Source organism: Orbicella faveolata, unplaced genomic scaffold, assembly GCF_042242905.1.
Source record: "Orbicella faveolata isolate gen_17 unplaced genomic scaffold, um_ofav_v1 contig_2, whole genome shotgun sequence".
Classification (NCBI taxonomy): Eukaryota; Metazoa; Cnidaria; class Anthozoa; order Scleractinia; family Merulinidae; genus Orbicella; species Orbicella faveolata.
In genome coordinates, this window is record NW_028301547.1 from 259123 (window position 1) to 279017 (window position 19895).

Consider the following 19895-nt stretch of genomic DNA (forward strand, 5'->3'; position numbering starts at 1 on the left):
GGCACTTACGCAGCCCCGCACCAATTATTTGAAGAAGAATTCTCTTACAGCGGAGCCAGGTTGTGAAACAGCCTATCCAGTGACCGTCGTGCAGGCAACATCTTTACGGATTTTAAACTTAACATACGTCACCACAGAATGAGTTTTAACAGGGCATCCTTTTAACGCAGCTTTTAGTATGTAGTTTAGGTTAGTTGGATAATTAGTCGATCTTTTATCATTTTATAATCTTTGCTGAAGGATTTACCATGTATAAATATAAATAAAATACCATTACCATTACCGATATTATACATAAAACCAACACATGCAGAATCTTGGTGCGGTCCCATTTATTTAATTAAAACGTCTCTTTCGTTTAGAAACAAACCTCAAGGGGTATACATCAAGAGGTACCGTAGCCCTCGGCCCAATCAGCCAGATGTAGTTGTAATGGAGTGATTCTGAGTACCGTGTTTTACATCTCTTCATGTTGTTTCACTTGTCGATTGCAAGTAGTTTTCAATAAAAAAAAACAAAACAAAACAAAAGGTCATAATCGAAACAAACTCGACTTCCTTTGTGATAATCGCAAAAATTAATACCCAGCACTGAAGAAAGGATAGAAAGCAACTCCAAAAAACAGCCTTTCACAATCGCAAAAATTGCTTCCCGCAAAATACAAAAATTCGCCTATTGGCAAAATTAAGCTGCTGCAAAATTTTCGTGCCACACTGTAAGTCATTAGATGGAACAATTGAAAATGCCCGTGGGGTGGTTCCCTCTCAGTGCACCAGAAATGATCCCTCACAACTGTTCTTAGAACAACGTGAGATTAAACAAATATGAGCAATTTGCAAATATGAACTCGAGCCTTCGTACGAAGGAAAACAAAAACGAAAACAAAAACACCGTTCAATAGCCACGCCATCTTTAAATGAGCAATGCGCAATTGATCGGCCTTTATCGTTAACGAGAATTTCCAAAGCTAGGTTCGGAGGTGCTTCGCGACGGTTTGCGATGCTTTTGAACATTTCCCAAGCCTTCCGAAAGCCTTTCAGTCGATGGTCAACTTTTCCTCAGTAAAATGTAACGAGGCTCTTTGTTGGAGTGTGGTTCTTACGGTTAGTGGCCGATAGGTTGGCTATTTTACCGCCAACGGCAAATTACTTCTCATGCGGCTCACAGAAATCTTAAAGTGGATCAGTTTCTCAAAGTTTTCAGTGCTCAATTAATATCTCCAAATTGTATTTAAAAAATTCCCGTAAACCCTTCTCGCCCACTTTCAAGCAAGTTTCTTTTCGCAACTCATTCTTACTAATGCTCACGGCCAGCCCCTCCCATCCACTCAACTCCCCTCGCTACCCCGTAAAAAAATAAACAGTCCCTAAACTCTTAAATAAACAAGTCTGAAGAAAGTTAAGTTCCAAAGAAGCCTCAGAATTGAAAACAAATGGTCAATGGCAATATTCAAACATAGCTGTAATATAATATAAAAATCTCAGATCAGATCGGAGGGGATAGACTGGATAATCTGTGAGTGAAACATTCCTCGACCCTGGCGAGAGATGAAAAATACTCTTCGGGATGGGGAGTGATAGCATTGTCTTCTCCCAGATTTCGCGATTTCAAATCGTGTTGACGATTTCAGTGCGGAAAAGATAAGAGACTACTTTTAATATTTCCTAAATATTACATAAACAACGCGGATGAAAATTCAAAGCACTTTATTCTACACATTATAAACTTCAATCTATTGGACTGTGGGAATTTTGGACCTATTTGTAGTGCTGGCTTAAGGCAGCTTTATTACATATTTACATCTGAATGAGACTATATTGATGATAGATCCTGCCAGTACCCGGATGAACACCAAGTTTATTTGCTAGTGTTCATATCATCACCTCTCCTTGAATAATAATGACAGGAGCTTCGATAAATCAGCACTTTCAGCTTTTACTGAAGTAGCTTGTTATGACCAGAATTTGTTCATATCCTGGACTTTAAAACTCAAAACATACCAATAACTTCTTGTGAAAGAATTTTCAGGTTAGCTTACACAGTACCGTCTTCTACACTACAGCATTTTATTAATTATCTTACGCTCTTTGAAATTTAAGTTGTATTTTGGTCTGGGTTCATATAATTTTAAAAACGGTAGCACGCAAAATCAAACTATCCTTCAGGATTTGTTTAAAGTTTGCTACAAAGCTCTTTACCGCGTAATCAACTAAAATAGTAAATGATCTAAATCTCAAATAACCCGTATTATTTCATCCTTAGGATTTTAAATTCGTTCTTAAATTGTTTCGTTTACTTTTTAGTGGCATTGAACTTAGGATGATATAACTGCCACACCTGATCATTGAGGTCTTATTCCGGATGAACAGAATTCGACTCCAGTCCATTTTGATCGAACACAGCTCGGTTACTCGTCACAGATTGCATCCCCATTAAGTTGCCCTGGTCGGCATTACTGACTGGTGTTTGTTGAACCATTTCTCCGCTGTCGATGCGCTCTCTTGTTCCCTTGACAACGCCCGAAACTCCTGAGAAATCTTCGTCATCCACCATCTTGTGTGCCTCTTTAATCAACTCGCCCTTTTCAATCTGCTGCGTCGTTTGCTTGGCACGGCCGGACACACTTGAAAAATCTTCCTCGTCAACCATTTTAGGCGCGTGTTTTATTAATTCTCCTTTTTCTATTTGCTGAGTTGTTTGTTTTGTGACTCCTTGAGTCACACCAAAGTCCTCAGTTTCAACCATCTTCGGTGCTTGTTTGATGAGAGCACCCGACTCAATTTCTCGAGTGGTTTCCTTGGTACGGCCATGAACTGCTGTGAAATCTTCATCTGAAATGGTTCTTTTGGTTTCTATATGAGGCGCACCTTCCTTCTCGTAGCTTGACTTCACCGCTAGGGCTACACCGCGGGCAGCTTCCAGATCCTCCCGCTCGCTATCCATGGTTCGTCTTCTCGGACCTTGGTTCTGGGCTGCTTCCTGGAACTGTTTCAGTTGCTCCTTGGTTGATCCAGGTGTCACAATAGGTTCCTCCCGCTCCACAGTCTTCTGGTCTTCAAATTCTCCCTTTTCGAACCGACTTCTGGTTGCCAAAGCCTTGCCAGGGTTAAGAGCCTCGTCCTCGACTTGTGATTTCTCATAGCCTTTGGCAGCAGCTGCTTTTAGTGCTTCTTTAGTTGCGTGAGCAACGCCAGATGGAGGAAGTTCTTCCTTCCAAGAATCCTGAATATTTGACTCGGCGTGAATAACTTTATCCTGCTCAAACATTTGCCTGACCCCACGAGTGCTGCCGGGGGGCGGAAGGGCATCTTCCTCGTCCTGAGACTGATTCTTTCGTGATGAAACCTCCACGCTCTGCATGTACATCGCTGTCCGGGCTTTAGCCTCGCCTTTGTCTGGTTCATAACTCAAGCGCCTTTGTGCCTTGCCTTCATCGTCGTTTCTTTGCTCAAATCTACGCCGCACGGAAGACGCAGCACCGGCTGAAGGCATTTCCTCGGAGTTGTTCGTCTCGCGTACGTGCCTATCTTCGGCGCGGATAACTTGACCAGATTCGATGCTTGCACGTGTTTTAGATGCAATTCCTGTGGCAGGTAAGTATTCCTCTTCTTCATCTTCCTTCTTGCTATCTACGTTGCGCGCCGTTCCTTTCTCGAATGCTTCTCTGTTCGAGGCGGCTATTCCACCTTGGATCTCATCAAGGCCCTCAAGTTCTCGCTGCTGTGAAGGAGTTTTTGAAGCTTGGTTTTCTTGGTACCTCTTCATACTTGCTTTAGTGACACCAGACAGTATTTGCAAATCAACCGGCGTTTCTTTTTCCGCTTCTTGAGGCTGAGATTCAAAAAGGTCCTTAGCTCGTCTCGCACTTCCACTTTTTGGTAGTTCTTCCTCTGCAATCTTTCCCCTTTCACGTTCCAGCTCCCGCTCCCTTTGAAGGTAGGAAAGACGGAGGGCACTTCAAGTAAGTTACACGAAATATGATTTGACTTAAGAAAAACTTAGACAACACATTTTTCAACAGTGATTGGGGGAATTTACATGTAATAATCATTTAAATTGATTTTTCTACTGCTTAATTTATTCCTAAGGAAAGAGAGAGAGAAAGATTAAATGTAGAAAATGACAGCAAATGGCAGGAGCTCAAAACTCACTAATTTTCCACAAATAATCACGTTTCTGAACGTGTTGACACTGATGGAAAGTGAAAAAATCAACTTTTTTACGTAAGTTCACTAAGCTTTGCTCCGATAATCCGGCAATGAGTTTTTCAACCAATACTTCAGATATTACAGAAGTCTACATCCTGTTTGCCAGACAGTTGCCGGCTTTATTCGCCAAAACTTGCATAATAACCGCATCAAATCGACAAAATGTACGCCCAAAGGCGAGGCTTATTCGCAGTCAAAACTTAAATTCGAGGAAAAGAATCATACTCGAAGATTTTTATCGTCGGTGTAAGTGCAGCGACAATCGACGCGACAGTGGAGTTGAGCAGTGTTCTGTCATACGTATTATAAACATTTCTCAACCAAGAGTTCTATCCTTGGTTTAATTAAGAAAAGAGCCAAAAAATTGAAAAAGATGCTTTCATTTTTCACTTTAATACACAATGCTCTTCTGTTATATGAAAGAAACAGATTCTATCCCTTTAGGCCTGACGATGGTTCGTTTGTAGCGAGAAGTTTCTACATTGTCGCTTTTTATTAAAGACGCGTTACCGAATTTGAGCTTTGTACTATTAAGCGACCACAGATACAGTAGAAGACGGATTATCGCTCGAGAAGACCAAAAACTGGTTTGCAACTACATCAAAAGCAACTGGCAGTAACACATACCTCAGCAGTGAAGCGAAATTAACCGGTTGATTAGAATACTCAACTGAAATCACTCTAGCAGGCGCGACGTGGTGGTGAATTCTAATGAACTACGATAGCAGCATTTGGCCACGTTGACTTTCGTATCGCTTTAAGTGATAGCCAGCAAAACAACAATAAATCAACCAATACCATCACGCCATTCATAAAACAGCTTATTAAGGCACGACTTAATGGCAAAGTGCTTTCCAGTCTTTCCTCGCAGTTCGCAACAAAGGGTAAATGAAAGATTAAAGAAATACTGAACTAAAGGAAGCAGGTGACGGGAGATAATGTAATAAAGTTATCAATGAAACACCACGCGAGATCCACCGTGTAATGCTCGACATTGTATCCCGGCCCTTTCGTTTTGTTCTTTGTATATTCCAGTGTTTCACGCCGTTGTTTGGCGAGTTTTCAACCATACAATAAAATGTCCTAATGACTTACACATGGAAGACTTATTAATAAAAAAATTCCCGCTTTGCGGGAATATCTTTTAAGATTTTTTGTTAAAAAATAAACTTGTCGTTCCAAATCAAAGAAATGGAAAATGGCCACTCAAGAATCTAGTTGTTGATTTACTGCCTGGTAAGTGTGTTCCTTCCTAATCCACCTCTTACAGTTCCGTAGTAATTCCTGGAGACCTGCGATTTTTCCCATCGCCTTTGTTGGCATTCGCCCCCACTGGCTGTCACGCTACAATTTCAAAGCGTGACAGGTGGAACAAAAAGAGAAGTTTCCATTCCGAGAACTCTTTTCCTCTCCTCACTGAAATCGTTCTATAATGTACTAAACGGGAATTTTCTTGACTGTTTAATTTTAAGACAAAACGTATGTTATTCTTCTCTACAAAAACATATAAATTTCAATTACAGTTCAACATATTTTCTTAACAATTATTATTATTATATACAGGCAAAAACTAACGATAGATAAATCCGACGTTTCGGCGACATCTTGGCGCCATTGTCAAGGGAAACTAATTAAATATGCGATTTCAAGGGTAACTAAGAGTTCAGAGTTTCTAATTTGCATAAGTTAGACAAAGACTTTAGCGCGAACTGAGTCTGATTGTACATTTAAACACGGTCGTAATTGTTTAATGAGTAACATCTCATTAATGAGACAATCAAACTTGTTGTGGCATTTTTTCAACACGCTAAAACAATTGCGAAGGTCATCCGGAATCCTGCCTGCGTGTCTACTATCATAGTGATTGCGTACTGACGAGGTCTTGCTTCTATGTCCATCAACGCGTACGAACAGATGGCCACGGGTGTAACCGACATAACCAGCATCGCACTGGTCACACTTGAAGTTATACACAACGCATTGTTGATCAATGAGCTGAGGCTTAGGTTCGCTTGTCGGGAACTCCTGGGCAATCTTGCGGCTCGTAAACACCGGTTGAACACTGGTCTGCAGCTTCACACTGAGATCTTTCAACTGTGTCTTCACGATATTAGCAGACTCCTGGTCTTTAAAGGGTATGACAACCCGAGTAGTGTTTTCTGTCGTAGATCTGGACCGTAATGAGGGCTGGTCAGCGACCTTTAAATTTAGGAAGGTTTTGACAGTGGAGTCAACAAGGTGCTTGGGATATTTCAGTTTAGAGAAAACAGACTTCAGTCGTTCGCACTCCTCAGTGAAGTAGGACCATGACGAAGACAGGCGATGTGCGCGATCGAGCATAGTTGTCAATAGTCCGCGCTTGTACCTATTATCGACATGACTGTGGTAATGGAGAAGCAGACCACTGTTTGTTGGCTTCACAAACACTTTAGTTTCAATACGAGGCGCTCTGTTTAGGAGTTGAGTACCGAGAAAGGGAAGCATTCCATCATTTTCGACCTCCATAGTAAAGTTGATGGCGGGGTGAGCGTGGTTGAGGGTGTTAAGAAAGTCCCTAGCTGTAGACAAATCGGGCATCACAGTGAATGTGTCGTCAACATATCGACGATAGTAAGGTGGCAGTTTGCCGTCAACATCTAATTTCTCTTCAATAGACGACATGAATACGTTGGCTAGCAAGGGCCCAAGGGGGGACCCCATCGCTACTCCGTCGATCTGTTCATACAGGGATCCATTAAATTGGAAAAGCTGCCCCTTGGTGGCCACACCCAAAAGATCAATAAGGTCTTGCTTTGAAATGTTCAAATCATACTCGGAATTAAACCAGTTGTTTCTAAAGGTTCCCTTTCTCGGTACTCAACTCCTAAACAGAGCGCCTCGTATTGAAACTAAAGTGTTTGTGAAGCCAACAAACAGTGGTCTGCTTCTCCATTACCACAGTCATGTCGATAATAGGTACAAGCGCGGACTATTGACAACTATGCTCGATCGCGCACATCGCCTGTCTTCGTCATGGTCCTACTTCACTGAGGAGTGCGAACGACTGAAGTCTGTTTTCTCTAAACTGAAATATCCCAAGCACCTTGTTGACTCCACTGTCAAAACCTTCCTAAATTTAAAGGTCGCTGACCAGCCCTCATTACGGTCCAGATCTACGACAGAAAACACTACTCGGGTTGTCATACCCTTTAAAGACCAGGAGTCTGCTAATATCGTGAAGACACAGTTGAAAGATCTCAGTGTGAAGCTGCAGACCAGTGTTCAACCGGTGTTTACGAGCCGCAAGATTGCCCAGGAGTTCCCGACAAGCGAACCTAAGCCTCAGCTCATTGATCAACAATGCGTTGTGTATAACTTCAAGTGTGACCAGTGCGATGCTGGTTATGTCGGTTACACCCGTGGCCATCTGTTCGTACGCGTTGATGGACATAGAAGCAAGACCTCGTCAGTACGCAATCACTATGATAGTAGACACGCAGGCAGGATTCCGGATGACCTTCGCAATTGTTTTAGCGTGTTGAAAAAATGCCACAACAAGTTTGATTGTCTCATTAATGAGATGTTACTCATTAAACAATTACGACCGTGTTTAAATGTACAATCAGACTCAGTTCGCGCTAAAGTCTTTGTCTAACTTATGCAAATTAGAAACTCTGAACTCTTAGTTACCCTTGAAATCGCATATTTAATTAGTTTCCCTTGACAATGGCGCCAAGATGTCGCCGAAACGTCGGATTTATCTATCGTTAGTTTTTGCCTGTATATGTTTATCTAAATCATTGTTGATTAGAATTATTATTATTTGGAGCTAAATTGACAGTCGATAAACCTTCCGATTTTGCGGTTCTTAGGAGTTTTGGCCGTAGAAAAGCCATTTAAACAACCATGTTCAGATATTGAGGGCTGAAAACGTTCTGGACGTGTTTTACAGCGGTGAAAGGACTCCTCAGTTCGAAAAATATAGAAAGCTGGGCTTGTTACTGACAAACTTGCAAGGCTTGTATGAACTAAAGCTGGGTTTCGGAGACAAGTCCTATTTATATATGGAGACTGTGAAGTGACAAGATCCCTCATCTTCCCATGACAGATGACCTCAACGATTTGAAAATAACATGCTATACTGTTATCTCCAGTATATTGCCTCGGCTTGTCTATGTGACAATTCTACTTTGGAGATCAAGATTAAAACTGTGTTACAGAAAACGTGCGATACTGTAAAATTTAAAAAAAATCGTTCGATAATGTTGGACATGACGCCTTTTCTTTCATCAGAAATCTTAAGAATTCCGACCTTTCACCGACACTTGGCAAAATATCTGTGCGATTCAAGATGTTTCCTCTTTTGACATCTATCGCTTGAAGAGAGAAGAGGATTTTGAAAGACTAACAAACATTTTTCATCTTCCTTCCCATATGCTACCCCAAATTACCATATTTGCTTAATTTTGACATGAGATTCATTCAAGTGCTTGCTTCGTCTCGACCTTCGATAGTAGTGTTCTCAGAACAAAGCAAGCTGTGGTAATCAGATGTTAGCGTTATTCATCGAAATATCGTAGACCCAGATAAATCAGCTGGGCGCGAGAGTTTTTATTGGCTGTGATCCATGTCTGTGTTATTGCGTGACGATTCTCCGCGCGTAAATTAACATCTGTCAAAACTCAAGAAAGTCAGCTTTTTCCTATGAAGGTAAAGGTCATTTTTGTTGTAAGAACACCGCGATATAATTTTACGACGTGTGCTTCAGTATAAAGTTCCAGAACCTTCTCAGCCAGTAGCCTTGGCAAGTTTTTGGGTCGTTTACTTACAAAGTTGTCACAAAAACCACGTTGTTTGGCAGTATATATGACACAGTCGTCCAAACATTTTCCTAGTCTGTTTGCACAGAAGACATATTTCTGCATCCAGTTTGGGCCATAGTAAACACGTACAAATACAGTGAAAGCCAGGATAATTAGCTTAATGTATATAATTCCAGTTAAGGAAAGCTATAAACAAGATCCTCGCCATCTCAATCGGTTGTTTTAGGGACACGACTTAATGTATGAAGTTCCCGACAAGGACTAAATTTAACTCTATAAACAAAAGCACAAAAGTTACCGATTTAGGCAATATCCAATCGACTAAACATCGACGCAAATGAGATAGCCATAGAAATATAACAAACTGCAGTAATATTCAGTTCTGAAGAGAAATTGTTCATGATAAGAATGGACGATCGCTCAAACAAACTTGTAGTGCGGTCAGCATTTTATTATGTCAACATCACAGGCATCAATTTGCAAATTTTACCACTGATACCTCAGAAAGATCGCGATGTTTCGGTGGAACCGAATAACATTTCACCGTACCTTCTTTCGCGTTCAATCTCTTCTTGATCGACTTCTTCCCAATAACTCGCACTCCTTTCTACATCCTCTCCATCACGGAGTACGCTTCCCTCCTCTGACAACTCTGCATCACCGTTGACTGGATCCATAATTTTTTTCTCACAGCTAGATTGAGACCGTCTGACTCGTGCAGTGCTGATCCGAGTTAAAATGCCAAGAACGTCAAGGCTCTTATGCTGCAGTGCCTATACAAACACGCCCAGATAAAAGCTGACACGCATACTTGAAGAATGCTTTGTTGTTGATGATCCGCTTGCCTGATCTAGCCAATAGGAACGCTCAGATATGTAACAGCCGATTTCCTTACACTGGCTTGTTTTGGTCAAGTAGGACGTAGAAAATACGACACAAGCGACATGATGTCATTTCAAGTCAAGTTTTCTTTTGTGATTTCTAAATCTAGATCAAGTTAATTGCCACGCTAGCCTCGAAATGAATGTAAGAAGAGAAGTATTCATAGCAATCTAAAGAATCTAGTTTCTTTGTCTTAAAACTTTCTTCGGAACCCAAACATTGCCAAGGCAAACAGATCAGCAGAGTCAATTTATTCATTGACAATTATGAACATGAAATCTACGGGATTTAAGCCAGGAAGTCTTTCTTTAGCTAGGAATGAGAACGACGTTATGCTTTGGACCTTCATATTCTGTCATGTTTTTCTCCGATTATATTAGGCAGCAACTCTGGTAAAATCCAAGGTCACACGCTTACAATACCAACTATGCTTGTCACGCAAACATGTCCTTTAAATTTGATCGATTAGTTGTCTTCGTATTTTAGCTCGACTAAAAATATTGTCCTTTTCTGGGCATTGTTTAATTCTAAGATCAGCGACCGCAGCAGCTTGCTACGAGGTAACAAAAATATGTAAACTGTTTACCGACCAAGAGAGGCATGTTGCCACAATTTTCAACAACCACAAAAGACTAAGCAAGGTATTAAGTGACGCTGCGATGAAAACAAAACTCGCTAAAGGAGTTTCGTGTAAAAGCTTTCGCTTTATCCCAAGGCGATAAGTTTAAAATATCTGGCTTAAGCACAGGCGGCCCAAGCTCACAATGCGAGGATTTTTTTTTTTTTAATCTTTATGCGAACGTTCAGCGCGCGAAACGTGACACGGTTACCGCCGACATCTACCATTACATAACGACCGAGTTTGGTTACGCGAAACGTGACCTTCGCCTTGCAGTATGTGGTGGTGTTGTGTTACAACGGTTTGAATAGCCCTTTTCACAGTTCCCGGCGCCATCTTGGAATAGCAACCGCGCAAACACCACATCGAGGCTAACGTTGAGTCGTATGTTGCATTTGGTGTAATAGTAAGTTGTAAGTTTGAATAGAGAATTGATTTTACTTTATTTGAGGGTTCCACTTTAGTCTTGGCAGCTTTTCCAAAATTTGAGGCTGTCAAGAGAGTTTTCCTTTTTTCAAACCAAAGATTGTTTTGGTTTTGTCCACGTGTCAATCTTTCTGTTTCCTGGATCTCTTCCTGGGTGATAGTTAAGTTAGAGATGTGTTCATCGACCATAGATTTAAAGTGCTTGGTAGCTATATCATAACTATCTGTAAAGGACACACCCTCTGGCTCCTCCTCTTGCTCTTCGGGGTCAGACGCCTCTAGACAGTTTGACTTGATGTCGTGAAACAAGAAGAATGAGCTAGCAGGGAGACAATTCTGAAGACTTTCACTGAAGGTTTTGAAACTCTCTTCCTCTATTGTTCGCTGATTTGGCGCTCTTGGGTCAAATTTTATGATCTTGGGTTGCAGACGAATGTTTTTCTTGCCGAATCGTATCTTTCTAATCAAGACCTGGTCTAGTGGCTTTGCTGCGACACTTTGGTTGCGTGGCACAACCCATACAGACAGCCGTGACGTGCACGACAATGGTTCAGCGTGTTTTTGCAATCCTCTCCTTGTGAAGTCTTCGATAGCAAACAGTACGCCTCCTACGTGGTTGCATTTGCCTTTGCCGAGTCTGCCAAGTCCAGCCGGACACGTGCACGCTGCTCGCAAAATGTCACACTGAGGTGAGAACTCCACTAAAACTCTATACGAATTCTTCTTCATTGAAGGAAGAACGCTGGCCTTAACATAGGTCTTGCCTTGATAAGCTTTGCTTTCCAGCCGTTTTACGTTGCCTTCGAAGAAAAATTGGTAACTTTTCAGCTTCTTGTAGTTTGTGCCTTTTAGCACAATGTGGCGGTACTTGCGTGTAGACACGACAAGGTAATCGTACAGCTGAATAAAGTTCAGTTCTGGAAGCTGACGCAAGTCAGTAGACCATCCAAGAGCGGAGATTTGTCTTAGGATTTCGTCGTATTTGAAGTCGCCAGTGATTTCCACACTTTCCTGGGCGTTATCAGCCGGCGTTGTTACGTTCCGCATAAGCAAAGCGTACACTTTCAGCACCAAGTCCGCCTTTATTCCGCCGGCTCTTTCCGAATTACTCTTCAAAATATCCCTCAGATCTTTCACTGAGAGTTTCTGTATATCCTCAAGGGTCGTAATTTCCTTGTCTTTGTACTTTATGACCATTTTGATCGAAGAAAATAGCTACAGAGAGGAACGCGCGAGCAAAACAGCTGTGATTTCTCTTTGTTTGTGTTTCCCGGGTCAACGTTAGCCTCGATGTGGTGTTTGCGCGGTTGCTATTCCAAGATGGCGCCGGGAACTGTAAAAAGGGCTATTTATAAAGGTTTGTATGGGGAAAAACGGTAATCGACATTATAGCTGAAATTTCGGTATTTTTGGAATAAAAATGACTCACCTCAATGCCTTGTTGTCTTTTCTATTGTCATCTCGCTTCTCAGCTCGATCCGAAGCTATTTAAGCAAGTTGTCGCTTTTTGGTTTTTCTCTACTAAGAAAGAGTACTCTTTCTTAGTAGAGAAAAACCAAAAAGCGACAACTTGCTTAAATAGCTTCGGATCGAGCTGAGAAGCGAGATGACAATAGAAAAGACAACAAGGCATTGAGGTGAGTCATTTTTATTCCAAAAATACCGAAATTTCAGCTATAATGTCGATTACCGTTTTTCCCCATACAAACCTTTATAAATTCAAACCGTTGTGACACAACACCACCGCATACTGCAAGGCGAAGGTCACGTTTCGCGTAACCAAACTCGGTCGTTATGTAATAGTAGATGTCGGCGGTAATCGTGTCACATTTCGCGCGCTGAACGTTCGCATAAAGATTAAAAAAAAAAAAAATCCTCGCATTGTGAGCTTGGGCCGCCTGTGGCTTAAGTACCTTGGACATAGAAGCAGCAGGCTTCCAGGGAAAATGAATAAACTAATGGTCATTGACGGGTTAAACGTCTATATGAAAGAACCGAGAAAAATTCCAACTTGGTGCCAACTGGTACATGTTTATCAGTGATAAGATGTCTGCAGTGTTATAGCTCTAAGGTTTCTTCTCCTGAACGTCACAGCTGACCAGAGTTAAGTCAAATCTGATCTGCAGGCCTGCAATTTTTTAATAATTTATTCTTTGATTCAGTATTTAGACCCCGTCCATACGTATCCGGATATTTTTGAATCCGCAACTTTTTCTTTCCGGATTCAAAAATTTTCCCGTCCACACGTAGCGTATTCAAATCGAATTCGCCTGTCCACACGCATCCGATGGTGATTCACTGTAGAGAAACTGGGCCTTCACGTCGTGCCGCCATATTGGTTTATTGTTCGGTAAGAGACTGGACACGATTTTGCTACGTCATCGGATCCGAAAATATCGGGATTCACCGTCCAAACGTTATCGGATTTGTTGCAGATTTATTTTTTTCCACACTGGAGAGCGGATTAAAAAATATCCGGGTTCACTGATATTCGTCGGATGCGTGTGGACGGAAGCCATATCCGGAAAGAAAAAGTTGCGGATTAAAAAATATCCGGATACGTGTGGACAGGGCCCTAGTCAAAACATCTCAAGTATGATAACCAAAAGAAACATAACTTTAAGTAGAGAAATTGCTTTTAAACAAAGAGAAGGAATAAAGTCAAAAAGCGAAAGAAAAGCAGTTAAGATTTCATTTTCATATACTTTATTTATTTTTTCCCCTAAAGTTTAAATCCTCCTCGAGAAGGCGGCCCATGTAACATTTCCTCAAAAAAAGCGAAAGCATGGCTAGACCAGTGCACTCATGAACGGTTGAAAAACAACACTTCACTTGCACATTCAAGGATTTTATTCCAGAAATAATCCTTCTAGCCAGCTGTCCACTTATCTAGAAGGTTGAAAAACGGCTCATTAAATGACTTTGGAAAAAAAAAGGTGGCGTGGTTGCCTTCTCGTGCAACTAACACGTAGTTTGGTTCACGTGATGTTTCGTACTTCACTGATTTGCTTGGTAGATTTTTAGTCTCATACCTTCCGGTAGGCAGTGAAACAGTTGACCTCATTCCAACTTATCTAAACACACATTTCAAAATGAAATGCATGTGCTTTTGGAAGGGCTATCAGAAGGAGAAAACATATTCCATGAGGTCATGATTACTTCAGAATATATGAGGGCAAAGTACATGTAAGAATGAACTACAAGTACAAGTAAGGTCACTGCTGTAAATTAAAATTAACCAGCTGCTTGACTTAGCAAGAAATTTCTTGATCATTCTTAAAGGTGCCATAGAATTCAGGATGATCAAATAACATTAATTTTACGCAGTACAATGTAACATGGAAGAAACAACAAAATGCCATTAAAATGAATGCAATCCAGAAGAAAGCCTATAATAAAATTGACAAAAGGAACATACAACAAACTTATGAATTGTCAAAGTTTGGCTAAGATGGACACAGAACTATAGAATGTTAGAAACCGTCTTTTACAGAGTATTACAGATACTAGAGCATTCATGATTAGTGAACAATTAACTGTTTTTCCCAAAGTTTGATACATGTATTTTTTAGCAATGTCTGACAATTAGCCAAGAGTGAGGAAAGATACATACGTGATGGCATTCCACAATCCACTCCAAACGTTCACAATGGATAAAACAATGCATACTTAGTGCACCATAAATAACGAATCCACTCAATAACTGAGTAAAAAATAAATTGCCTCTTGAAAAATTAATACTTTAAGCATTATTCACATTCATGACATCCTCAGACAATATGTGGAGACCTGATAAATCTGCATCATTATTTTATAATACAATTTTTAGTCCATATGTGCAACTTTAAAAATCTAATCTACATTAATATTAAGGTGGCTTACGACCTCCATGTGATTCGTTCCACCAGCAATTTCTGCTTCAAGTCAGCCTAATGTGAAAAATCACTTTGACTCCTCTTTGACAGCACATCAAAGCTGTAAAGCAGGGTGCATTTTACTCAATAGAATTACAAACTGTGGCACTAAATGCATCATGAGTGATCAGGGTCTGAATCTTGTAAAAGTGATGCATCTCTTAACTGATTTACTAAACTCTCCTCTTCTTTGCTATTTAATGTTGAACCAACTTGTATGCTAGGACTAATAAGAGGCTCTAAATGATCTCCATTGACCTGTAGAGAAACAAAGAAGAAACAAGGCAACGTTTGTGAGAAAAATAGTCTTAAATACCTTATGGCAATAGAGTAAGTACATTGTACAACGTCATCAGGTTAAAAAGCAGACAAGCATGGGAACTGTTTTGTATTACAGAGTTAATAGAGTTCTAACAAACAGAACTCTCAAACGGAGTGCGGTGACATGTCTGGCAAGTGAATCATGGCAAAACATTCTCCTGTCTGGTTTAGAATAGCTTGGTCAAGAGCCCTTCCTTGGTCTTCGGTTGGTGATGCTGGTACATTTGCACATGAAGAGTTCTTAGTCAACATTACTCAGACTTTCATTTAGAAAGAGGCAAAGAACGTTATGATTAATGCACTCCATTCCAATTTGAAAAATGAACCAGGATTTGAGTGGAGTCACTTCCAATCTTCTTTGGTTACATTATTTTATACTTTTTCTTCACAGCAACTAGCATCCCTTGCAGATTGATCCAAATAAATCTGACAAATACTGAAGTGTACTAACATCCAATTCATAAGTAGGAGAAACAATATTCTGATCACTTCATATAAACCTACAGTCTGTACAATGAATACTGTTATACATGGAGCACAGACTGGTATGCCCATAGGCTTAACAAATTCAAGTTTCATTCTCCATTATTATCTGTACTTACCATGGAATTAAAAAGTGATCTCCTAGCTGGTGAAATGTGTAAGACTCCATTAGCAGGACTGTTATGGGGAACAGAATAAATAGGTTGTGGAGAGGTTCCAATGGGGGTTGAAAGTCCAAAGGGATTAGCAGAGGGTGATGCAGGATTAGATCCTGGATATGAGTTCATTTCTCTTCCTAAGGTAGACAACTGCTGTGTCAGTCCTAAAAGTCCTCCTTCATCTACACACAGAATAACCCATATAACATCTGCAAAAAATTAACAGCACAATTTTTAAGATCATCATTGCAACCAAAGTAAACTTTAAAGTAACAGTAGCGTGGATTATTTCTTTGTTGATACAGTCGACCCTCCCATAAGCCACCATCCAAAATGTCAAGCCCAAGTGGTTGCTTATGCGAGGTGGTTGCTTACAAGAGCTAATAGACCATACTGGGTCAAAATTTTACCTCATTAGCATATGGTAACAGCAGAGACTCGCCCATGTTTTATTCAAGTGAAAAGTTAATCTAGAGAAAACTCTGGTACTTCCCATTGAAACAATTCTGTCTCTTGTACTACCCAGGAATGGGTTAATGTTACAACAACTTATTATCCAATTTTCATTCTATTATCTGTCAAGTGGTCGCTTACGGGAGGTTGAAAAGAAAAGAAAATGTCACACTTTAAGTTCTAAAAGCGGTTGTGGTCACTTATGAGAGGTGGTCGCCTACAAGAGGTTCCAAATACATGTATGGTGATTTGACTCGGAAACTTTTGGTACTTTCAATTGGAAAACTGGTGGCTGAGGAGAGGTGGTTGCTTACGAAAGGCAGTCACAACTGGAGGTTTGATTGTACCCATATTTGCAATGAAACAAAAGCATAAAAAGTGGCTTTAGTTCAAAGTTGAGCTAAGAAATGTTGAGCTTGACTGAGCCAAAATTTGTTGACCAAGGCTTCACTTCTACCAGGTAAAGTATATCTTAAATTTGTGATGCATTTCAATTTGCCCAATTTTGGTCACTTTTCCTTACGTAGCCTCTGGTTCTGTTACTAATGACTATAGTTTCTACGTGTACATTAGTTAAAATTAACAAACTATAAAGACAAGTTTGCAGACTTGACAAAAAAGAATATACATGTAGCATGAACAAACCATGGCAAGGAGAGAAAGACACTGAATAGATTCATTTAACAGAACCATAAAATTTACTCACCCCCAAAATATTGTCCTGATGGCAGGCACATACGCCACTGCCCCTGATACATGCCTGGTTTCCCAGGTGAAATCATGTTGACACTTAGATCGTAATATTCACCAGCATCCAAAGGTTTAACAGACACCAAATTTACAGGACCCAGCTGATCTCCAGCTGTGTATTTTAAAAACACTCCAGATGGCCAAGCAGTATTTCCTAAAGACAAACATAAAGTTGTGTTAAACAGTTTATTTACTGTCCAAATATCTATCTATTCCACCTAACAATGCCATTCATGGACCCTGAACTGTTTTCTATTACTTTCTGATTAACAACAGTGTATGTCGGATGACAAAAACTAACCACCATATAAAATGACATTTGACTTGCAGGATGATCTCAAACTCCACAATCTGTGAATAAATTCTCTAATTATGTTTACCATTATTCTGAATTCTCCAGGTTTTCACAAAGCTTGTATTTGGTTGAACTGATTCCCCTTCTCCTATTGTCACATCTCGGATAAAAGACATAGTTGGAAGCTTGTCCTGAGAACCATTGAAATCATAATATGCGCCTACTGCTGCCTACAAACACAACAAAGGTTGATTGAATATATGTAATAAATCATTTTGAATTCACACCTTTATAGTATCTTGCAAAGTATTCTACACGGTTCTATTAAATTTGAACAATCAAAAAGTCAGATGAGTAATGTGAAAGTTGAGATCAGGATAGAAGTATTCAACACTACATTGTTGAGGAGTTGAACACAATTTTCAAATTAAATACTGTTAGCCTTCATTAGGCAATGAGTTCCTTGTTTTCAAGTCACTATTTGAACCCTGTTGGTTTCTTGTGATTGCTACATTTTGATCCTCATACTACTCTGACCATTAGATGTCGTTTCCTCATAAGTTCACTTTGTTACTGACTGGCTGTTGTGCTACTTGATATTTGGTATCCATGCTTCAGGAATTTCTTCATAATTAGGACACCTTAAGTGGATTGCCTCTTTAACCCTATGAGTGTCAGTACCAGTTAGGATCATTTCACTGAATTAATAAACTCTATCTTGTTTGAAATATGAAAGCTGACCTTTCAAGCTGTAGGGTCAAAGAGGCTATCTCCATGTTGCCATGCCAACATTGACCCCAACCCCAATCCCACCCCAACATATACTTCTGAAAATATGATTAGTAAAAGAAGAGAGATTAAAAAATACTCTTATAATATGCACAGACATGGCATGCATATATTTTCCATTAATTTTGTGAGAATCGTTTCTGTAATCTGGCTATAACATAAACACATGGGTTGGTTCAAAATTACAATTTACCATTTTCCTTTGTTTCATCTACTGTAGATATGAAAGGAAATGTATGTTTTTATACATGTTATCATATATTACCACACACTAGAACAAATTAACATGCCAAATTGTACCACACAAAATGAACTACAATATATATAATACAATGTACAGCTATGATACATGAACATAATTCAGCTACAAAATTGAACTTTTATGAATAATGAAAGCAAAGCAATTTTCTTGTCATCTAAGCTTATATTATAATATAATATGGATAGGACCCTGCACGAGCTCTGATTGCTCAAAAACCTATGTTTTATCAGAGTATAAAACATAGAACAAGCGTGTTTTATTGTTTTTCGCCACATTACCTCGAGTCAACATTTTTGTTAGAGATGGCGAAAAACATTTTATTTGTTACAGGTAGCACTCTTGTGGTATTAAATTGCATCAGTTTGTCGATCTGTGCACTTTGTTGTTTCTACTCTACCTGTATATCATAAAGCAAATGAAGAAGCCTAAGCCCTGTCTTACACTGTGATAAAACACTCCGGACATTTAATAACACTCGAGAAAGGTAGAAACACTCACCTACAGCTTGTGTTTTATCTTTTCTTTCTTTCTCTCTCTTTTTTTTTTTTTTTTTTTTCTTTTTTTCGTGTTTTCTACATTTCCCTCGTGTTCTCAAATGCCCATCATGTTTTATCACAGTGTAATACATGGCTTAGGCTTCTTTATTTGTTAAATAATGCCATGAATTAGTTATATTAAGTTCATGATTTTTGTATATGTACACAGTATTGTAAATTGACAATTAAATGAGCACGCACACAACATGTATGTTATAAAAGATGTCTCCCTACTGTCAAAAGATCCAAATACCAGTTGCAAGCCCACATAACACTAGCCAAGGTAAATGACGCGGTTGGTTGATGGTTGATGGTTGATATTAGATCACAAAATAATTATTTAAAGTTAGCTGTTACATGTACTGTAGTAGTATTTAGAGGAGACAAAAACCTGGACATAAGCTTAATACATCACAAGCCAGTTTAGCCAAAAGTTAACACCCCAACTGAACTGAAAGTCTTCATTCTAAGCCAGTTGCAATATTTTATGTATCGTGAATATCAACATGTAAGTTCAAGTATTAAAGTTTATTGAACTGAAGTGGAGTTTAATTTACATAAAGCTTACCTGGAGATTCCTTGACACGAACATGGCGGAAAAAACAAAATCTCACATTAGCTACTCTTTCTACAAATTATAATATCCACAAGAATATAACCTTACTCGCTAGAAAATAAATATAAACTTAAGTTAGAATTTAGAATTACCAGTTCGTCATGTCTAAGAAGAAAGCACATCCTGTCGGGTTGAGTTGAAAATCCAGTAATCTTTGAAGCTCACTTATAAGGACATCGTGATCAGTCGTTCCCAGACAACTAAATTTCGTCAACAAATCGCCATCTAACTCGCAGTCTACGTCCATTTTAAGTCTTCTAATTCTCTAAGAATGTCATAAATTCGATTCTAAACAACGCATTTCAAAAGCTCCGAACGGCCAGAGCCAAGCATGATGACGTCATACATTTTAGCAGTAATCCCTGACCACAAATACTAAGG

The 19895-nt window shown here is 39.6% G+C and overlaps 3 protein-coding genes across 5 annotated transcripts; all 3 read right to left on the reverse strand.

The window, feature by feature from the left end:
• Positions 1 to 1689: 1689 nt before the first annotated feature.
• Positions 1690 to 9822, reverse strand: LOC110042877 (uncharacterized). Of its 2 annotated transcripts, none has more exons than XM_020748259.2 (2): positions 9560 to 9822; positions 1690 to 3928 (listed from the first exon to the last, which is right to left on the reverse strand). In XM_020748259.2, the coding sequence occupies exons 1-2, from the start codon at positions 9685 to 9687 to the stop codon at positions 2353 to 2355; spliced, it is 1704 nt and encodes a 567-aa protein (XP_020603918.2). In that variant the 5' UTR covers positions 9688 to 9822; the 3' UTR covers positions 1690 to 2352. The 2 variants fall into 2 exon arrangements, with proteins under 2 accessions (XP_020603918.2, XP_089146693.1); XM_089290567.1 differs by lacking the exon at positions 9560 to 9822 and adding an exon at positions 4836 to 4973.
• A 535-nt stretch (positions 9823 to 10357) lies between these two features.
• LOC149111542 (uncharacterized) lies at positions 10358 to 12282 on the reverse strand. Its single transcript, XM_089288818.1, has 2 exons — positions 10888 to 12282; positions 10358 to 10445 (listed from the first exon to the last, which is right to left on the reverse strand). The coding sequence occupies exons 1-2, from the start codon at positions 12132 to 12134 to the stop codon at positions 10358 to 10360; spliced, it is 1335 nt and encodes a 444-aa protein (XP_089144944.1). The 5' UTR covers positions 12135 to 12282.
• A 1344-nt stretch (positions 12283 to 13626) lies between these two features.
• On the reverse strand, positions 13627 to 19862 carry LOC110042879 (protein ILRUN-like). Of its 2 annotated transcripts, XM_020748262.2 has the most exons (6): positions 19607 to 19862; positions 19467 to 19476; positions 17397 to 17541; positions 16973 to 17170; positions 15775 to 16022; positions 13627 to 15109 (listed from the first exon to the last, which is right to left on the reverse strand). In XM_020748262.2, exons 1-6 carry the CDS (start codon positions 19759 to 19761, stop codon positions 14969 to 14971), a joined length of 897 nt encoding a protein of 298 aa, XP_020603921.1. In that variant the 5' UTR covers positions 19762 to 19862; the 3' UTR covers positions 13627 to 14968. The 2 variants fall into 2 exon arrangements, with proteins under 2 accessions (XP_020603921.1, XP_089146697.1); XM_089290571.1 differs by lacking the exon at positions 19467 to 19476 and having other exon boundaries at positions 19607 to 19769.
• Positions 19863 to 19895: the final 33 nt, after the last annotated feature.